At 36.4% G+C, this 21,327-nt stretch overlaps 1 protein-coding gene across 3 annotated transcripts in view; it reads right to left on the bottom strand.

Annotated features, from left to right (window-relative positions):
* The window catches only part of TPD52 (tumor protein D52), a 78,446-nt gene that overhangs the window by 39,487 nt on the left and 17,632 nt on the right, over positions 1 to 21,327 (bottom strand). Inside the window, exons 3-7 of one of the 3 annotated variants that reach the window (XM_058175819.1) lie at positions 18,851 to 18,999; positions 17,374 to 17,475; positions 15,922 to 15,963; positions 15,376 to 15,424; positions 6,300 to 6,478 (exon numbers count right to left, since the gene is read on the bottom strand). In XM_058175819.1, the coding sequence (XP_058031802.1) occupies positions 6,300 to 6,478; positions 15,376 to 15,424; positions 15,922 to 15,963; positions 17,374 to 17,475; positions 18,851 to 18,999 (521 nt within the window). Of the gene's footprint in view, positions 1 to 6,299; positions 6,479 to 13,100; positions 14,503 to 15,375; positions 15,425 to 15,921; positions 15,964 to 17,373; positions 17,476 to 18,850; positions 19,000 to 21,327 lie in introns of those variants that run through there. The other 2 variants (XM_058175820.1, XM_058175821.1) reach the window with 2 other exon arrangements.

Raw genomic sequence — 21,327 nt, 5'->3', positions numbered from 1 at the left:
ACAAGTAGTCGTATCTAAAAATACCGCTATTCCAAATACACTGGTCTCTCCCATTCCACACTTTTCTTTAGTAGCTATGCCACCTGCTTATTATATCAATTACAGGTACAGACCTGACATTGCTGAGTATCCCCAGTTTATAACAGTAGTGTTCTTGTTCAAAACATGAGGCAACTCTTAACTGTAGCCTTCTTTGGAGCTCCCAGATTACACAGCTGCCTGAATAAGGAAGGAGGGAAAGAGTTTCTCTCTGATATGATTTCTCATCAAAAAGGACCAGGATCCAAAATGGCTGCTTATATCAAATCTGAGTATATTTTTGCATTTCATCGATAGACTGGATACAGTTTTGAAGAGAGAGGAAAAGTTAGGAAGAGAAGCACGAAGAACACTCTTTCTGTATTTTCTTTAAGTTTTGACACACAAATACAAAATGGGTTGTATGGGAGAAAAGAGTAGTTCTACACAGGGGAAAAAAATTGGATGATTTTCTAACCTCTCAATATCTATTATATGAAGTATCTCCACTTTGTCCAGGATTCTTAAAACAAGGCTACCAAATGCTTTACAGCCCAAGCACTTCAATCTCCCAGGCTAACTTTCTGCATAGTCCATCAAAAGTTGGATGATTCACAATTCACTCCTATTGACATATACTGTACACACTTCCAAAATCATATTTTATTCTCTCTGGACAGCAATCACCCTTTTAAAAAGACTTTTAGTGTAAAATGCTTTTGATGTCAACTTACCAGTACTAAAAATTTTACAAATACAAACCTGCATTTTACGTTTTTTATGACCTTAAAATGTGCATATGTGATTTGCAACACAATATGGTATATAAACTACCTTAACTGAACTTGCTAACCAACCATGCCTCATTCCCCATGTTGCTCCTTTTCAACTCACTGAATTGCCATCTTTATTCCTAATCCAAAATAATATTGCAAAGAAATAACGCAGAGGCAGGCCCAGGACTCTGTCTCTCTGCATGTCAGCGAGGTAATTTCCTGAAACCTCTATAACAAGAAGCAAATTTGGTGAAAGGTGGGTGGTGGGTGGGTGGGGGACAGAAGTCTGCAAAAGAAAAATTCAGGTTTTGGTAAGATTCAGCCAGAGGTACACCAGAGGTTGTAGAGTTAACCAGGAGTCTCCAACCTTGGCAACTTTAAGCCTGCAAAGCTGGCTGGGGAATTCTGGGAGTTGAAATCCTCCAGGCTTAAAGTTGCCAAGGTTGAAGACCCCTGGAGTGAACCATCCTATAAAAAACAATCTGCCAATGCAATCCTATGAAAGAGATGATTGGGCTGTGGCTTGAAGCCCTGCCAGCATTTCCATTCTAAGTCTCCCACTTCTTCCTTAGTCACATGATCCAGAACAAAAATTATTGTAAAGAATTCCAGAAGGCATCTTCTGCATGCTTTTCCTAACCTAGAAAAAGTTTCTTTTTAACAGACACTATTCTATGAATATAAAGCTTTTTCATAGTTTTTATTTTTCTTAAATGGCTAAGATAAATGAAAAAATAAAAAAAAAATGTAAGGGGCGTGCATAAGTGCACCTGCATGCCTACTGTCTCTGTCCTAATATTCCTTTTTACTTACTCTTTTCATGTATCCAAATTATGTTTATACTTTTACCTGTTTATATATGATTAACAAAATAAATAAAATAAAAATAAATAAGATTTCATAAACCCAAGCACATTTTTGTTTTTTAAATGTTCCAATTGACTACATATCTTGATAACACTTATTACTTTTTAGTCTCAAGAGTGATTAACTTTGCAGCATCGAATTAGAATTTACTTTTTATGTTAATGTACAATTTATTGGTTAAAAGTTGAGTAGAATTTCATAGTTGCGCAATTTCTTGCAAGAAGCACGCTCATAAATAAAAGATACACCTGCATCATAGATTTTTTTTGATATTTAAATCTACATCTGGTGCAAAAAAACAGTGCTAAAGTCTTTAACCTTTTTAATGTATTTGCTACTCCTGTATGCTACCCTGTCATATGCAATTATACTATTTAAGGAAAATTGAATTATTAATTATAATGTCTATTCTGAAGAAGGTGATTTGTAATGACTTATTTATTTATTATTTATTTATTTATTATTTTGATTTTTATACCGCCCTTCTCCCGAAGGACTCAGGGCGGTGTACAGGCAAAAATAAAACAGGCAATACAATGTACAATTTAAAATGCAAATTAAAAAACTTATTTTATAATTAGCCTAAAAAGTTTAAAATATATAATAAACTAAAACCCCATTTAAAATTATTAATAAAAAATTTAAAATCGATAAAATTTGCATTTTGTCTCCAGGTGTGAATTCTGCTAGCTGTCTACACTATTTTAAAAAAATAGTCCACAAATATTTAGAGATTTATGGTGTCACCCATTTCAGCAACACCATCTTTGTGAAACACTGAACCACAAAAAGCAGCACCTCAGTTTGAGGCTGAAAATAACTACTGCAGAACAACGCAGTGGGTGGCAAAAAAAAAGTGCACTGTAAGGCATTTAAACAAATAAGACGAAGTCCACAAGAGATAAAGTTATAATTTCCTAAGTGTACATTACTATAAATAATCCTGGGAGCTATTTGCTGAAAAATGCATAGATTCAGTCTGCAATCACATAGCTAGTCTGTAAAAAATGCACTCTAGCGTTTGACAGTAGACATAGAGGCACCACATGCATTGTTTGGGCGAAGAGTTACTGTGAATAACCCTGTAAAAGCAGCTTTTTAAAAGCCACCTTCTTGAATCTAACCTTCTCTAAACATAAATAGTTGCTATTTCTTCCTTCCATTTCTGTAATTCTTGAAAATAGCACAAGGAGAACAATCTTACCAAAGATCTGAGACTTTAGTGGACTATGACTAAGAACAAATAAAACAAACCATCTTTATCAGTCAACAGAAATTACTAAAAGTCACTGTGTCAGACCTGCCACCACTTAAACCTCTAAGTAGAAATGATCCTTGGCTCCATTTGTTGAGAAAGGTATATATTAGAAAAGTGTACTGCACTACTGCAACACACTTGACTTCTAATAAAACTATGCCCTCCTCCACAAATGGAGCCAAGGATCATTTCTACTTAGAGGTTTAAGTGGCGGCAGCTCTGATACAACTGAAAAACACAACTAACAAAAGTCAAAGTTGATGCCATGACATTTCTCTTTTTTAAACGGGGAGAGGTTTAAAGGAAAATATAGAAAAACATTTTTGTCAGCAAATGTAATCATGTATAAGTTGAAAGTGTCAGGAGCAAACAAGCAAACCCACGGGTGAACATTTCAATTAGTTGTTTTGTTGCTCTAGTCTAGCCTATACAAAGGAATCTTCTCAGAATGAGAATTTGCACCTGAGTGTGACTAGATACGGTTCAACAGCATTCAAGAGGGGTCTAATTTCGCCCTCTGGTGCCCACATAAGGATTCCAGACTAATTCTCCATTTTACCCCCTGCCTTGGCCAGTCTTTCCCCTCCACAGAAAGGGCAGCATCACCTATGTGAAATACCTATTTCAGAGAAAATTACATTTTTCACATTCATATTGGATACTGACCTCATTTGATGTTCAAATACTACTGTAAGAAAACACGAACTATATGTATTCACACGGCCTCTTTGCTCTTGTTGCACAGTGAAACAAATAAAGAAGCCATAAATAGCCATCATATCTTGATATATAGGAAATTAGGAAACATAATGAATTCAGGAGGGAGCTTCATCTTGACACATTTGTCTTATACTTTTGTAGTTCGTATTACACTAATTGTTGTGTAATATAATGTCTTTAACATTTATTTAATCTTGTATTGCTTTTGGATCTTATTCATTTTTCCCATTCTCATTTTGTAGCTGTAGGTAGCTTATATCAATTTTTATATTTTATTTGTTTTATTTATTTTGTGATGTTATTTAATAAGACAGTGAATAACAACATATATAACAAATAAATCTAGATTTCTCCACTTACATCCTGATCACCCCACTGGCTTATGTAGCATTTTATACATAAGACAATCTTTGGAGATTTGTCCAGAATGCAATAGCCAGACTAGTAAAACCATTTCTCCACAGCAGAAAAGTACCACTTTTGAGATTGCTGCAATTCTGAGGTCCAATTCAAAGTGCCAGTTACTTCTTAAAAATCCCTTTATGTCACAATACTGGGCTACATGAAGCATTGCCTTGCCAAAGTTGATTTCTAATTATCATTAGGGAATCCCTCTTGTGAAGTTCAAAGACTAGAAGAAGCAGCAACCTTCTCTCTAGTGATCCCTGTATAATGCTTGTGGATGGGCATTTTTACATTTTTTTTCTAAGCTGAATTTATTTTGTTGATTTTATTGTTTTTACATGACTGTACATCACTCAGAGACGTATGATTGGTGTGGTAAATAAATAAATAAATAAATTTATTTCCAGTGTTCTAGTCAGATATAAAGAATAAAACTAATTAAAGGAAGAGACAAGGTGGAAAAGAAATTCCACTTTTGTGAGTTATACTAGGTTAAAGTCTTTGAAGAGCGTTAGACCTATACCTATGTAGACTATGTATCCCATCCTATTCACCAGCAGATTGCTCTCAGAAAATGCTCTGTACAGAACAAGACCAAAGCTGGAGCAAGCAGCAGAAGAAAGATCAAGTTTGAAAATGGACAAAAACTAGATCTGAACTCCAGACAAAAGCATCTTATAAAATATTCCCCCAGGGCCATCCTACGGAGCTGCGTTTGGGCAGTTGTTCAAAAGGCTGTTAATAGTTCCATTCTACACCCTCCTGGTCCTATGGCCCAGGTCCCAGAGCATATGTGCTTCCTAGTATATGCATAACAACAAACCACAAAGAGCAACATGAGGAAAAGAAACACAAATATAGACAAGTTACTTATATTACACAAAAGAAAATGTAGATGCTTCTTACGGCCACTGTTGGTACAGATGTTGGAAAGAATTTAAGAACTCATAACCTATATGTTTTCCCCAATTTATTCTTTATTTGAATTTGTGTTGTATTTGAAGTTGTGTTGTTTGCATAGTAGCTACGAAGCTGTAAAAGTTTGTACCCACATTGGGTGTTGTGAAAAAGGACCCACTTGTTCCAATTCAGCTAGAAGAAACTTTCCCAAAATGTATTAGTAACATGAGCTCTTAGCTTTGCATCTTCTCCACACAGCTATCAATAGATCAGTAGATCTATGATAACTGCCATTCATAGTAGGAGTAAGAGCAGAATGATTTAAGAGGGAGCAATTGTGGAGAGCGAAATAAATGACCTTGGGGAAACTATGCAGCAACAGTTACAAAATATATAAGCCTGGGAAAGGCATTTAAGCATTACAGCATTTAAATCATTAGGTGGAAAAACCTTCAAATTGGTTCTGCCTTAACACTCTGGAGCAGTGTTTGTCAAGCTTGGCAATTTGAAGAAGTGTGGACCTTAACTTCCAGGTTGTTGATTCCCAGGTTATTGAAGTTCATACGTCTTCAAGTTGCCAAGATTAAGAACACAGCACCAGATATAAGAAGGAGGGAAGGGGGAAATCCTGAGGCTTTAAAGATTCTGTAGGCTAGTTCAATAAGAGTTCCAGTGAATAAAATCTGTTTCCTAACCTGGTCAAAGGAGAAGATTAATATCGTCAAATTTTGGCAGTCTTTTCACTTGGTAGGCAAATCATAAATAGTCATCTTGCTAGGTTCCAATTTGAACAAGGAACTAATAAAAGGCTCTTATTTATGGACTCTTGCTCCTCAGTTTCTGCTCTTTCCTTCTGCTTCCTTAAAGATAGCTCTGGAATCCTTTTCTCCCCTTCCCCTGCAAAATATTTTTTCTTCTTCTCTCACACTTGATCTTCTCAGCCATTATTTTCTGTTTCCTGAGCCTCTTTCTGGAGACCTGCTTCATACCTTTCTCTCCCTTTAAAAATGCAAAATGCGAAAACTAAATGCAGCAATCTTGAATATCAATTTGACGTTCCGTTCTTCCGGATGTCAATTCATCAGGAAAATGATATTCTGTATAAATGTTGCCATATTGAAGAGGCAGAAAGACATAAAAGATCCTTTTTGCCATTGAAGCCTTGTGCAGGCATGATCTCTTAAGCTCATTACTCTTTGTAAGGAAAATGCTCTGTTGATATTTTTTAAAAATGAAATATTTAGGGAATTTGAAGAAGAGATATTACTCAACAATAACATCATACAAATAGTTCACTATAACACATACTATTTAGATTTGTGCATACTAAATATATATAGTATGACTATACTTACTTGCCATCTGCTGGTCGCTTGCAAACACAATGAAATTTGCCACCAAAATCAATGTACAGATCATCTTCTAATATGTAAAATATTTTTCCTGTGACAATTTTGTCTTTGGCAGGTCCCATCTGAATTAAAGGACAGGACCTCAACATTGACGCAAAGGATTCCACATTCTTGGAAGGCACCTAGAGAAAGCAGTCATTTTAATTTAGGAAATTATCAGATTTGATGTATTAAAATTCAATGTAATTTTTGCAGAGAAATTTTTATTTTATAGAGAAATTAAGGGTATCAAGAAACAGTAGCAGGAATCATATGAATAATCTGAAACATTCATTCATAGACCATTGATCTTGATGGAGATGTGGGTAGTGTTACACTAATTTATTCCTAGATAAATAGGAATTTGAAGTGGCTAAGAATGTTCTTCCTATCTCAGGATTAAGGATGGTGAATTACTATAACCTAACTGCTCTCAGGATCTTGCACATTTGGTTGTAATCATTATTTATTATAATGTATCTTTCCCTTATGTGCTCAAGGTAACATATAACAGCAATATGTTCCATTTCATAATAGTTAAAAAACAGCAAGCAGTGTAAAATACAGCTATGGAACACCTTAAAGGGTAGACAATGTGATATCATACTAATTTTGTGCCTGTTGTGTGAGCATGTACACCCATCTGGGGACAAGGGCATTTTACACAGTGGGGATGCAAGCTTAGAAAAATATAAGGCTGCTTTAAAAAAAAAATTAAAAAGTACTTTATATCATTTCTGCATTTTAAACATTTCTAGTGAAGATCTGCCTAGTCCTACAATGAAACAACAGGCCTTTTTCAAAATCTCTCCCCAGAGCTTCACGTGGCTTTTCTTTTATAGTATTAATAGCTATATGCTGTGCATTTTAATCACTGTTTAAAATAATTGTAATAGTGGTTTCTACTTTGAAAAATAAATTTAGAATAGTGGGGTCCTTGGTGCCATCTGAACTTGGCTGTTTTCTTGCAGACATTTCATTATCAAATTAGATAATATCATCAGACTTACCTAATTACCTAGTTTGGTAATGAAATGTCTGCAAGAAAACAATCAAGCTTAAAAAGCACCAAGGAGCCCCATCGTTCAACCCTGAACTACAAATATTCCCTTCTAAATTTAGAATGCCCTGCTGTATATAGTGGAATTTACTTTCAATAAAAATAAATAGCTTCAAATGCTTGTCTTGGAACCTAAATTTCACAGTTCTTAAAGAGTCAAACAAACTAATGTAAATCTGTGGCCTAAGTCTGTAATCTAGTATGCCAAAAGTATTCACTTTACTGAATGCTGTAGGACTGCCAAAGATGATCAGGCTACAAGGCTCCTATTTTAACTGCCAACATTCAGCCTCAAATGCATAAAATAATGCAGATCATAATATGTTAACAAACAAATATGACTGGATATTTTAGGAATAAGATAAATTACGCTGAGCAGCACAGACAATTTTAAATTATACAATATGCTATCTAGGGCCGGTGTGTCAAACTGACGGACGAGCAGGCCACGCCCACCCCAGCTCAGTGAATGGGAAAAACATCACAAAACCTCACGTAATTGGCAACGTGATGCAGTGAGTTTGACACCCGTGATCTCTAGGGCATGAGACCCAAATGGAATGAAGTGGCAATAACACTAAAAATGCATTACTAATTATATACTCAGCTACAATAAATAACAGATCATTTTGCCAGGGTGGATAAAAATTGATTTTTTTAAAAAAAATTAAAAAATCAGATTTTTTAAAATTTGAATTGGATTTTTTTATTTTTATCAAATTTATTTTAATAAAATGCTTTTGGAGTAAAAATCTATCTAAAGATAGTTTCTATTTAAGATACATTAATAATTTAGTTTATTCAGCATGAAATGGAGCTTAGTTATATAGCATGAGGCTGTATATTCTGCAATATCGGGACTGTCAGTGAATCCACAGCAGGTCAGAGGAGGAGCTGCTGCCGGACAGAGATGACAGTTGCTCTTTAAAAATTAGGATTTAAATCAAATTGATTTAAATCAAGCCTTTTTACTAGTGATTTAAATCATGATCATTTTCTATCAAATTATTGCAGAAGTATATGAGCCAACTACAAAAACAATTTCAGAACGTAGATTGAGAATCTTTGTGGAATAGCTCTGTGTTAACACATGTGGAACAAATCTCTCTGGGCCTAGAAATTAGAAAGCAGGTGTACTTAGGTGTTCTTAAACTAACAAAAGAAAAGAAAATAGCACACAAATTACTTTATTGCACAAATTCTTTAGAAGGATGTTTTGTTTACTAAAAAGAATAGTGCCACATGTTGATACAATTAAATCAAATGAACACACTAGTTTTGGAAAGGTTGAAAGACATAAAACCAGATAGTTAACATTGAATGAATAACGGAGAGTGAGCAATATATTTTAAAAAACGAAGTTTCCTTTTGGATTACAGAAAAGCCTTTGATTGTATAGATTATGCCAGAAAATTAAATATGTACATATTGGACTAATGAATATGCCATAATATCTAATTACTTTTCTATGACCCTCTAAAATTTGGTTTCCATTTGGAAACCAAAAGAAAGACTTAGAAGTAAAAATGGAAAGTGAATCATCTGTTCTAAATTAATAATATGTCAGCATGTCAAGCCATATGCCTTGTAAAGTCACTGCCTTTGACAATCAAGAAAACAGTTTTGTTTTCTGAGTTTAAGGATAGATGGACAGTGCGCTAGAGCAGGGGTCTCCAACTTTGGTCCTAAGACTTGTGGACTTCAACTCCCAGAGTCCCTCAGCCAGCAAAGCTGGCTGAGGAACTCTGGGAGTTGAAGTCCACCAGTCTTAAAGGGACCAAGGTTGGAGACCCCTGCGCCAGAGAGGTAAAGAGATAAAACAGAATAGAATGAATGAGCTGGAAGGGACCTTGGAGGTCTTCTAGTCCAGTCCCCTGTTTAAGCAAGAGAAGATGGGTCCTAAGGAAAAAAAAAATAGAACGGCAAACTTATATAAAAGAATGAGAGGCGGCTGTTCTTATAACACAATCGTTAAAGCACAATCGTTAAAGCCGGGAAAAAGACGGAAGTGTTGTAAAGGGTGCCCAGCATTAGAGAGATTAGAAAGCTATCTTCGAGCCTAGGCAAGAGGGAAAACGTTTCTCCGAACAGCCTTCAGGTACCGAATTAATTCAGGGTCAGCCTCAGGCATTTAGGCCGGGGGTCCCCAAACTTGGCAGCTTTAAGACTTGTGGACTTCAACTCCCAGAATTCTCCAGCCAGCTATGCTGGGAGTTGAATTCTGGGAGTTGAAGTCTACAAGTTTTAAAGCTGCCAAGTGTGAAGAGCTCTGAGTTAGGCGGAGAGGCTCGAAAGCGTTAAAGGACCCCGTTAAGGCGGCACTTCTCCAGTTCCGGAAGAAAGTGGACACGCGAAAAGAAAGCCGGGGGGAAGAGTAGGAAAGGATGCACGGAACCGCACCTTGCTTCCGCTATCGCCGCCAAGTTCCCCTTCTTTTGAAGAAACCTCCCGGCGACAGCCAAGCGTCACCCCAGGACTGGCGCAGGAGACGCGTCTTCCTACCGAAGCAGCTCCCCGATGTAGAGATCGCCCAACAGCAGCAGCCAAGAGACCGGCGACTACCATGACTGAAGCCGAGCGCGCCGGGCTAAGTTCCGCCCACACCGGAAGCTGTACTCTCCAACCCGTCTCAACACAACATAGAGATTCTGAGTAGGAGGGGCTTCTTAGGCTGTCTCCGGAATAGAGCGGAAGTTCACCGAATGTCATAGGGGGAAAATTCTCGGGTTGAACGGAACCTGAATCCTTCGTTCCGCTGCGGTGCGGAGCTATTGACAATCTGCCGCTTTCCTCAGGGTCGAGTAGTTGCTATGCTCTCGCCGAGTGTGGTTACGTGATGCACGCTTGGGAGCTCAGCTAATCTGTTCTTCTAGGGAGATATAGCTCAGGGGTCTCTATAAACATGGCAACTTTAAGCCTGGAGGGCTTTGCTTTGCTGTCTGGGGAATTCTGGGAGCTGAAGTCCTCTAGGCTTAAAGTTTCCAAGGTTGGAGACCCCTGATATAGCTGATGCTCCTTCTCTGCAAAGCCAGGAATTCGGAGGGAAGAGTGGGAATCCCAGGTGGGACAGAGAATTCTCAAATCTTGTTTTGTTTGTATACTTTAATTTTACAAATAACTTCCAAGGCTGTGAACGTATCCAGCAAACCTTCCTTCCTATTCTCCCCACAGCAATCCCCGAGGCGGGTTGGGCTGTGAGAATGTGAATGGCCCAAAGTCATCCAGCCGGCTTTCATGGTTAAGGCAGGATGTGAAGACACTTTCCAGCTTTCTAGCCCTGTGCCTTAATCACTAGGCAATTCACGATCTTGAAAGTGTCCACTTCAATAGTAAGCATTCTAATAAATCAATGGTATTTATTTCATCATCATTGGACCACTTAGGACATTATAAGTGAACTTCAGATTCCTTCCCCGCACCCCCCAATTCCATGCCTTCCAGCTCCATCTGTTTCTCCATTTCTCAAATATCAGTAAATGTCAGTTTTCCACTCAACTTTTTAAAATGTTCATTAAATTTTCTCAGAAATATTCAGAATTAAGCTATGGTTGATAATTATACTGTAAAACTGAAATCTCAAAATAACTGCACATGTATGAATATCCTATTGCTTAATAATTCAGAGTAACCAAATCAATTGTGACTAAGTTACCAAAGTTTTAAAAGATACTCTATTGTTCTATCAAGTAGTTCAGTCTTTATTTTTGTTCAACTACTGCCGCCTTGTGGTTTTTACTTGGAAGTTAATTATAGCAATATTTTATTTTATATTATTTTATTTAGTCAATCATATATAAGATAACAGGCAAAAGTATAAACATAATTTGGATACATGAAAAGAGTAAGTAAAAAGGAATATTAGGACAGGGATGGTAGGCACGCAGGTGCACTTATGTACTTGTGCATCTAATTAAAATCTAAAATAGTTGTTTTATTCTTGACAAACTGAACCACAAATTGGCCTAGTGGGTTCACAAATCCAGCTTGTATTGTGTGTTGGGCAATTCAATCAACCGGGTAAGGTAAACCTCAATTAAACATGGTTAAATGTGTTATAGTAGCACACTAGTGAATGCTAATACCTAGAGTACCCTGGAGGATCAATAAACTTTTCAAAGGGGACTCCTGGATTTAGTATGCCACCTAAAACCATTCAAGCCATCAATAAATTGGCCAAAGGACAAAATGTAATACTTATCTGCAAAGCCATTCCTGGAATATCAAATGTTTGGTGTTATCTGTCTATATTAATTATTTGGTATAACAAGGCTTTTACACCTGTGGGGAATAATGATTTCCTAAAATAAATATAATTTCATTTATTCCCATATCTTGTATGTTGTACCTTATGATGTCTCAGTATTAGGCCGCATCAAAATGTATCTCCATTTGTAATGAAAACTAAAATTTATCTGTAATAATTATTTATCACTTGTGCTTTATAATCCAAAATTGTATTATGCTGCTTTGGAGACTCACCTATGGTTATGACCACATGCACACATACAGCCCAAGATTATAAAAGACTTTATAATCTTATAATCCTATTTTGCTTCTTTAGGGTATCTTTACCCTAATATTCTAAGTTACAGAAACTATTGACAACAACAATGATCAAAGGAAGCATTACACACTTGGCATAGCCCCAAATGAAGAGTACTGTTGACTAATCAGTAATAAGAGTACCACTGATTAATCCAAGGCCCAGGAGAAAAACTGGGTTTAAAAGGCCCTTTTAAAATAAGATTGAGGAGCCGCATCAGATGGTATTTTTTTATCTATGGAATCTGGAGAATGCAGAGATCAGCCGTCCATCCAGTACCTAGCCCATTTGCCATGAAAGTTACTCTAGACAACAACTATCACCTGGAATTGCACCCAAAGGCTACTGGTAACTAATGCAACTTCTGAACCAGAGGTATTACATGAGCATATCAAGATGTGCCTCTAACTGTCCAAGCTGCCACCATCTGCAGCTTCTGAGCAGTCTTCCAAAAGCAGTCTCATACAGGAGTGCACTACAATAGTCCACACCTGAGATGAAAGGACAGTGGCAGTTTTTATCTTGTTTTACATTATCTAAGCTCTAACATACCAGTTGGAAGCCAATATTTACTTTACAAAAGTTCTAACTGCAATTGCAGTGCATAATTTGTATGTGTGTGGAAGAACATATGAGTCCAAAGCACAGCAAGAATTCAGTACATATAAATAGGGAAAAATTCAACTGAACAAGATCGTTGTAAACAAAAACAACATCACATTTTATGAAACTGACTGGAACAGTTAAGAAGGGATTCTCTTGTTAAAAAGACTTATACCCAGCACAACTTACTGGTAGTTCTGATGGAGCTGAGCAAAGGACCGTGAACTAGAGCTAGGAGATGTGGTGAAGCAAGAGAAAAACCAATAGAAAAACAAAATACTTAAAAGCTGCATGTGCAAGAATTTTTTTTATAAAAATAAAATCAGCTTTGAGCTGATATATGAAAAATCAGAAAACTGCCAACTTAACTCTCTAAAACAAGTTGATATCATGATAACAAGCAGATCCTGGGAGCAATATACTGTGTGTTAAGAATTATAGTTAAATATTTTAAAAGTAACTAATATGCAACTGAATTCAAAGTAAATATTCAAAGTAAATATGCATACAACTGAACTGTATGAAATATAGAACCATGTTTGAAAACATTCAGGTAGCCTTTTGTGTTTGACAATACAATGCATTTTATTTGTATACGTAATCAAGTATTCAGATTAAATCTGAAATGCTACAGAAAGCTGTCAAATACAGCGTAAGTTGACTTATATGATGTGTAACGTTTTTGGTGCAGTTATAAAGCCCAAGTTACGGTGCATTTTAAGGATGTGTTCTAGTTCAGTTTAAGCTTGGTGATTAAAAGTAGCAAAAACATATGCAAAACTTATTTTATAAGGTGCCAAAAAATAAACATATAAAGGTGGAGTACATTTTGCTTCTGCAAAATTAAATCTTTTTAGAGCAACAAATTTAATTAACATTTTATCTATGAAACTGACCTATGATTGCAATATTTAATAATATTCTCAAGCTTCAACATGGGTTTTTAATTTAGATAGGCTCATATTTCACTGAAGGGCTTTTTTTATAGATGCAAGCTCCTAGAATCCATGTACATAAGTATACAAACTGCCCACAGCTTCAACCAATTATAATTGAGAGGAGGATGGAATATACTGTCCCATGATTTAAATTCACGAGAGAGGAATAAACATATGACACTTTTAATAGCATGGAATGATTTGAAAACACTACTGTGCTGTATTAGGCTTTTACATTTATCATTCTGCTTCATGCCTATAAGCTCATTTTACTTCTGCAACTTTCAGTAGACAAGGCAAAAACTGAATTAAATTCGCTTGTAACCTCCAAGGAAAAGATGTGTCTCAGGCTGGGATCTGTCAAAAGAAATATTTTCTGGAAAATTTCAATAAATCAGATGACATTCTTGGAAGCTACCCCTTCTTCACCTTTGAAAACTGCAAAAAAAAAATATGTGGTACAGTAGCCATTGCAAAACTCAGGCCAATTTATTTGGCCAAAGAATATTAGTGAAAGAGTATCAATTAAGAGTATCCACTTAATGGCTAGACAAAGACTTTCAAGGTTTGTCTGTGAAAGCATACATGAGGTGATGGTTCATAATGTAAATGTCCAGGTGCATAATGTTCCAGCTGTTTTTAATTTTTTGTAATGCAGTAACATAGTGATTATCTAGACCGGAATTAAGCCTAATCCTCAAAATACATAAAAATTCCTGTCCTGCAGATTAACAAAGGCAAGTGTATTTTCCTATTTCAAAAATACTCTGAACCTCAAGAAATTATTAAATATTTGGAAAGCTAAGTGCTAAACAGAAGAACATACTGGAGGAGTCAACAGCAGAGGTGATGCACTTCAGCATTTGCTTGCAGCATCTGGCAGTGGACAATACAAAGGTGAGGCAATCATTGAGTCTCCTCTTCAGTCTGCTTTGGAGTAGTTTCTGTGGCACTGGCGTTGGCAGCAGAATTCAAGACATCTCCAAAGTCAGCTCCAGCAGGCTTATTTCCCCCAACCTTAGACTAAAAGGGCAATTTAAAACTTTTATGAGGATAATATGTGGGATACTGTAAATAATTTATGTTTTCGACCAGTCTTTTTCATCTTTAGCTACTGCAACATCAACTCCCAGAATTCCGCAGCCAGCATGTAGATGACTATATTTAGCAGTCATTTACCAATTTAAGGCAGCACATCAACTTAAGAAGGGTTTCCATACAACTATAAAACTACCCCCCTCCTATCCAAAATACCCTTTTAGCATTTTTCTGGGAAATATGGCATTTCAACAGCTTTGCAGTAATTTGTAGCAAAATACTGGAGAATTTTAAGGACCTCTAATACTCTAATACTGAAGAGGGCAATTTTTTCATTGGAATATATTTACACAATTTTTATTTGTGCAATTCTTTGAATGGAAACTATTACACCTAGGAAGCCTCTCGTCTTGACTTGCTAAGAGTGTCAACTCAGAACCTTTTACCCAAAAGCAATTCTAAAAAAAAAAAAATCCAGTTCTTCAGAACTGCTACAAGTATACCACCCAGAATTCCTAGCAACAGGGCTTAAGTTGGTTTCATGTGTGGATTTATAATTTCCAGAATCCTGACATCATACTATGTACTAATAAAGCTAAAAAGTCCTGAAGTGGAATAAAAGCACTTTCCACTACAGTACAATATTTCCAAAAGTATTCATGCTGAATCTACTTTATTCTACTTTCAAGAAGAAAAGCTCTTCTCTATTCTATCTCGAAGCTGCAATAGTGCTAAATGTAAAATTCATTCCATAGTTGGGAGAAATGTAAGTGTTAAACTACCACTAACTTGGTAAATCAATTCCTTGGTAACCAATTCCTTCCCCTTTTAACAACACATTTTATTGTTAACATTTACCTTTAAGTTTTCCACTTTTTCTTCAAATGACTTGAATGTTGGAGAATTTCTAATTAAAAAAAGAAAAAAATGATTTTCAAGTTAGAAATATACATGCAATCTCAGAGAAAATAGGGGGAGCCTACAAACAAAATTAAATAGTATTGCATAGTATTTAAGATATAACCTCTGATACCTTAAATTTAGTAAGCACCCTTCTTCCTCATCACCATCTGGTTAGCATTGAGGATTTTTAAATTTTTAAAAGGGTTATCACCCTTATTCTAGATTTGTTTACTGAATTCTATAGTTACATGAATTTTACTCTGAATTAAGTTCAAAGCTGTACCTTTACAAATAGGTTTTCCCCTACTAAACAAACTATTGATTACATTTTCAGTGTATCTCTTACTTTAAATACAGATGAGCAACCAAGCAGCTTATATATATAAATCTGATATTTTATATATATTTAATATCCTGGTGTAGCTACAGCAACCAAAATGAGACACATTCCTATTCACTTATATCAAGTTTGGGCATTCTAGCAAACAACACATACTTTACCTCATAGCAGGCATACTAATTGAATGCTGTAGACAGCGTATACTAAATGGCAGCATTAAAAGAAAGGAAAATCCAGTTATAAAGACTGATTAACATGTCCCTGAAGAGAACATATATTTTTTGACAGTACTGTAATGGTAGAATTTGTAAAAGAATACAGGAGTTTCAGGTGCCTTTATAAAATGACTCATACTTTTCCCAAACCTTTTAGACATCTCATTTGAAAGAATAAATGCCTACACTCTATAGGATAATAAGCAACATTTAGAAATAAATATGATTCTATATAAAAGTTCTGAATATACTATATACCGTAAATACTTTTTCAAAGTATTGTAAATTATTGTACAGTTGATGACGATTTGCAGAAAAATGCTTCTGCACCGGGATGCAAGATTTTTATGTGTCCTGGCAAACTGATATTATATAAACTATACCTCTGAATTCTATTCCGTAGCATAAGGCTATATATTTACATTGAAAATAGGACAGTTATTAATAAAACTTGAATATAACAGAATATTTAGATAAAGCAAAATTTATAAGTCAAATTAAAGCAGGAATCTTCTGGTTGATTTCCTGGCACAAATTTAAAAAATCAGTCTATTTTAATGCAGAGAATAATTTGTTTTGACACTATTTTCTTGAAATCTTCAGATATCTACATATTCAAAACCATACTAACAATTTAATTCTAAGTGAGGGTAATTGGAGTTTTCAAAGTCCACGCAGGGGAGTTCATAACATTCATAATGTGCTAATGCTGAGAAAACCTTCTATTTTTATAGCTTGGGCTGCCTACTGTTCCTAATTCAAATTCAGATTATTTCCTTTTATTAATTTGTGTTTTAAGAGAAGCTTGTAGAAGTGGAGAGTTCATGCAAATATATTTTAGTCAAGTCTCTGCTAGCCATCTAACTCAGTGTAAGTTGCAAAATTCTCGACTAATCATGTACAAAAAAAGTTCTAATAAAAAAAACTATATTATTAGGTGTTGTTTTACTATTAGAATCAAAATTATATTTATAGCAATAAAAATTACTTGAATCAACATTATATCCACAATAAAAACAAAATCTTTACGGCCTTTTACTTTCCTTCGATCATTGTTTTGTTTATTATGCTTCACATCTACACGGCAACCGAAATTCTTTTGAGTGTATAACAACATCAGTAAAATCTGAATCAGTTGTTTAATTGCAAGTAATAACACAGGAAAAGAAAAGAGAAGCCATTATACTGATGTCACCATTGGAGCTCTGTTGCCTGTCTGTTGGTGACAGTCTGCTGAAACATTCAAAATGACAGATGAGAAAGAAAGTGTGTGTATTCTTCTACAACCTAAAGAGATTCTGCAGCACAGACCATATTAGGCTTTTTTTTAAAAAAAAAAATCTGGTACAATTAAGCTCCATTACAACATAAATAACTGGAGATAGAAATAAAACATACTTCACATCTTCCAGCTTCTTTGTGATGGCAGAACCCACTGTTGAGAAAGCAGCAGAAGCTTTCTGTCCAGCCTGAGACAATGTTTCTGATGTCTTCTTATACCTAGATTGGAAAGTCAATCAATTTATATTATCAACAGATTTTCTACCCCCTGAACCTTAAAGGTTCCGGATGTAAATACTCAGCTATTTCCCTTTCAGGATGTTTAAAATTAAGATGTAATGTACCCCCGTGAAAAGCATAATAAAACCTTTTAATGAACTAGAATTTCCAACTGAATGTCAGTTTTAGATTGAATTCTAAACTAAGTTTTCTTTTCATCTATTAAGGTTGCCAGGTTTTGTTATTGTATTTGATTTTTTAAAAGGCAACTACGTACAAGAAAAGTCAGATCTCTTTCATCTTAGACAATGATTGGCCTTCAGTTACCAACATTTTTAAAAATTGAAGTCTTTATTTAGTAGTAGTAGTAATAGTAGTAGTAGCAGTAGCAGTAAATTAGGAGAATTCTAAATATTACCTGCCTTGAAATCATCTGCCATTCTACTTTAACTAATAAAATTGCCATGACATAAATAGTACATACATATTAAACATTTGAAAGCTCTCCTAATGGAAGAAAAACCCACAAACAACTATATGCTAAACCATCATGTGTTTTGTTTGGTTTTGATCTATGGTCTAACATTTTGTCTTAGACTATAATGGCTTGTTTAATAACCGTGTTTGTACACTAGAAAAAAACAATAATCAGATATCATATAACAAACATATAACAACAACAGAGTTGGAAGCCCAGGCAGGAATCCCTATACCATCTCAGACAGATGGTTATCCAACATTTTCTTAAAAAATTCCAGTGTTGGAGCATTCACAACTTCTGCAGGCAAGTCGTTCCACTTATTAATTGTTCTAACTGTCAGGAAATTTCTCCTTAGTTCTAAGTTGCTTCTTTCCTTGATCAGTTTTCACCCATTGCTTCTTGTTCTACCCTCAGGTGCTTTGGAGAACAGCCCGACTCTCACTTCTCTGTGGCAGCCCCTGAGATATTGGAACACTGCTATCATGTCTCCCCTAGTCCTTCTTTTCATTAAACTAGACATACCCAGTTCCTGCAATCGGTCTTGATATGTTTTAGCCTCCAGTCCCCTAATCATCTTTGTTGCTCTTCTCTGCACTCTTTCTAGAATCTCAGCATCTTTTTTACATCGTGGCGACCAAAACTGAATGCAGTATTCCAAGTGTAGCCTTACCAAGGCATTATAAAGTGGCACTAACACTTCATGTGATCTTGATTCTATCCCTCTGTTTATCCACGCAGAGAATTCAATTTCCCAATCCAGTAGATCCCAATTTTAAAAAAAATACCTGCCTCCTTAGATCTCAAATTATAGGTTTTACTGGGCAATATCCAAAGAACTCAACTAATTAAACTCAAGTACTTTCACATCACTCACAAATAGCAAGATAAACATACGCATTTGTTGAAGTTACATCTTGCCACCCTTTAGAAATATTTTGTTTCAGTTCCTGCAGTGAAGTGATGCCTAGTTTCCTCTTTAGTTCAGCTAGATGCTTCTCTTTGGCAGCTAACACCTGTGACAAAGTCTGGATTTCTTCTTCTACCTGTGGGACAGAATCCACAGACAAAGCAATGAAAAGAATATTACTAATAAGGAAAATTTCTATTTTACACAATTACTAGCATTTCTTTCAGAAGATTTGTGTGTATAGTATTTCAACATACACACTAGATAGAATGAAATCAAATACATTAGTTCAGTTCAATAAGTATCTGGTATTCAACCTCTGTATTCTAGTTCACAGGCAGTGTTATGACCTAGGCCCAAGTAGTTATTACCAGACACAATCAGTCCTAAACAAACATATTTTATTAAAATAGCTGAGAATAACTTCATTTTCAGCTTAAATCCAAATTAATTCCAAAACAAATCTTTCAGAAAAAGTCCTTTGGCCTTATCACAAACTTTTGTCTTCTTTGGCAAAGCCCCACCAAATAGAAATGATTGTAACAACATTGCTTTCCTACAAAAAGCCCAAGAGCCATTGCTGCTCTTTTAAGCCTTATGGCAGGGGCCAATCATCTCCCGGCCTTATTCCCGAGTCATCCTTTGTGCTTTAGCTGCTCTTGCCTTCTGGCAGTTCTTTGCATGTGTGCACTAGGAACAGGCTCCTCCTGTTCCTCTGCCTCTTTGCTGTCCTCCTCTGGAGGCTCCGGAGTCTGCGCATCACTCCCAAATGGCTCTGGTCCCATCTTTGCCTCCGATGCAGAACCCTTGTCCAGGCCTTTCCCTAACTCCAGGACTGGCCCATTGTCCTCCCCAGCCTCCTCATTGTCCGACTCCGCTGCTAGCTCCGCGAGCTGCTGGTGGACCACAACAGATACAGGCAGTATCTACACTGTTTCATAAATTTAAGCAAAAAAACCTTTATATATCATAAACCTGCATAGGTGCTTTATCAAATCACAACTTTACTAAAAATCTACACCATTATATATTTATTTAATTAATTTGTATAATTTCTATGTCAACGTGGCTGGGGGCGGAGAACAGTTTCAAGTAAAAAGTAACTGCACCCCAAATACAAAAATTAAAATGCATAGCAGCTGAGGAAAATATTATAATCAGCAACTCTAACACAGCAAGATCGTGGGTCCTTTCACAATCAGGGGTTGAGGCCCCAAGACAGGTCTTTAGGACCTCACAAAAGGCTAGAAGGGTTAGGGGCATCCTAATCTCCAGCAGGATAATTTTCCATATAACATAACATAACGTAACAACAGAGTTGGAAGGGACCTTGGAGGCCTTCTAGTCCAACCCCCTGCCTAGGCAGGAACCCTACACCATCTCAACATAATGGCAGAAAAAGCACATCTTCTAGGCTCCACCCATGCACATTTCTTAACCAATAGGATCCAAAGCATGCCCATCCTGCTGGCCCAGATTGGATGGGTAGACACAAGTAGGCAAGAGATGGTCCCTAATGTAACCCATAACTATTTATAGAGATCCCAAAATGACCTTTAATTACTGTATGTGTTGTGGTCCGCTAGCGGTCAGCAGAGCTGGTGGCAGACTCTGACAATGAGGAGATTGGGGAGGAACATGGGCCAGTCCTGGAGTCTGGGGAAGGCTCTAATTAGTGCTCTGCGTCGGAGGCAGAGATGGGGTCAGGGCCATCTGAAAGTTTTCAGCTGCCTTCGGAGTTGGACATCAGTGGGGCAGAAGAACAGCTGGAGCCTGTTCCCAGAGTACGCATCTGCAGAGCTGCCAGGAGAAGGGAAGAGCTAAGGAACATGGTTGACTCAGGAGTAAAGTCACAGGTGGATGGTGAATGGCCCCTCCCATAGGGAATAAAGAGGAGTGAAAGGGAGGGGAGTTTCAGGAGACAATTAGTTTGCTTAATTGGTTTGTGACTCTAAGAGACTTCTTGCCAAGTTTTGAAGATATCAGTTGGGCAGCTCTTCAAGCCAGATAAGGTCTGTGACTGTAAATTCTTCTTTGAAAGACTTTGCCGAATGTGAATGAGAGGAATTCACAGTAATTTAATAAAAAGGGTTTTTTGTCAGGACAAAGAGTCTGATTCATGCTCTTGGGAAGCTTAGGTCAGAACAGTATGAGGTGTTTTTTTACAGAAGACCAGTCTGTAAGAAGTATAGCTTGGGATGTCATCATTAGACAGATGGCTTTTTTAAATTCATAGGGAAGTGTTAGGGGATGACTTAGATTATTTTAAAGAGATGAAATGGTGCCTTGAGCCAAGCAGGGGTTTACGGCATTCATTTGCTTTCTTGCTCCACCAAATGAGTAATCAGCTTAATTTGTAAATTTCTGTTGATTATGAAACTTGAAATAGGTACCTTTAAGCTTCCCATTTCATTCCAACTCACCCAAAACTTAAAAGAGACGTTTAATATTTTAGCTCCCCCAC

This window comes from Ahaetulla prasina, chromosome 3 (assembly GCF_028640845.1).
Source record: "Ahaetulla prasina isolate Xishuangbanna chromosome 3, ASM2864084v1, whole genome shotgun sequence".
NCBI lineage: Eukaryota > Metazoa > Chordata > Lepidosauria > Squamata > Colubridae > Ahaetulla > Ahaetulla prasina.
Note: the sequence above shows the minus strand (reverse complement) of the source record. Positions and strands in the feature narration are given on the sequence as shown.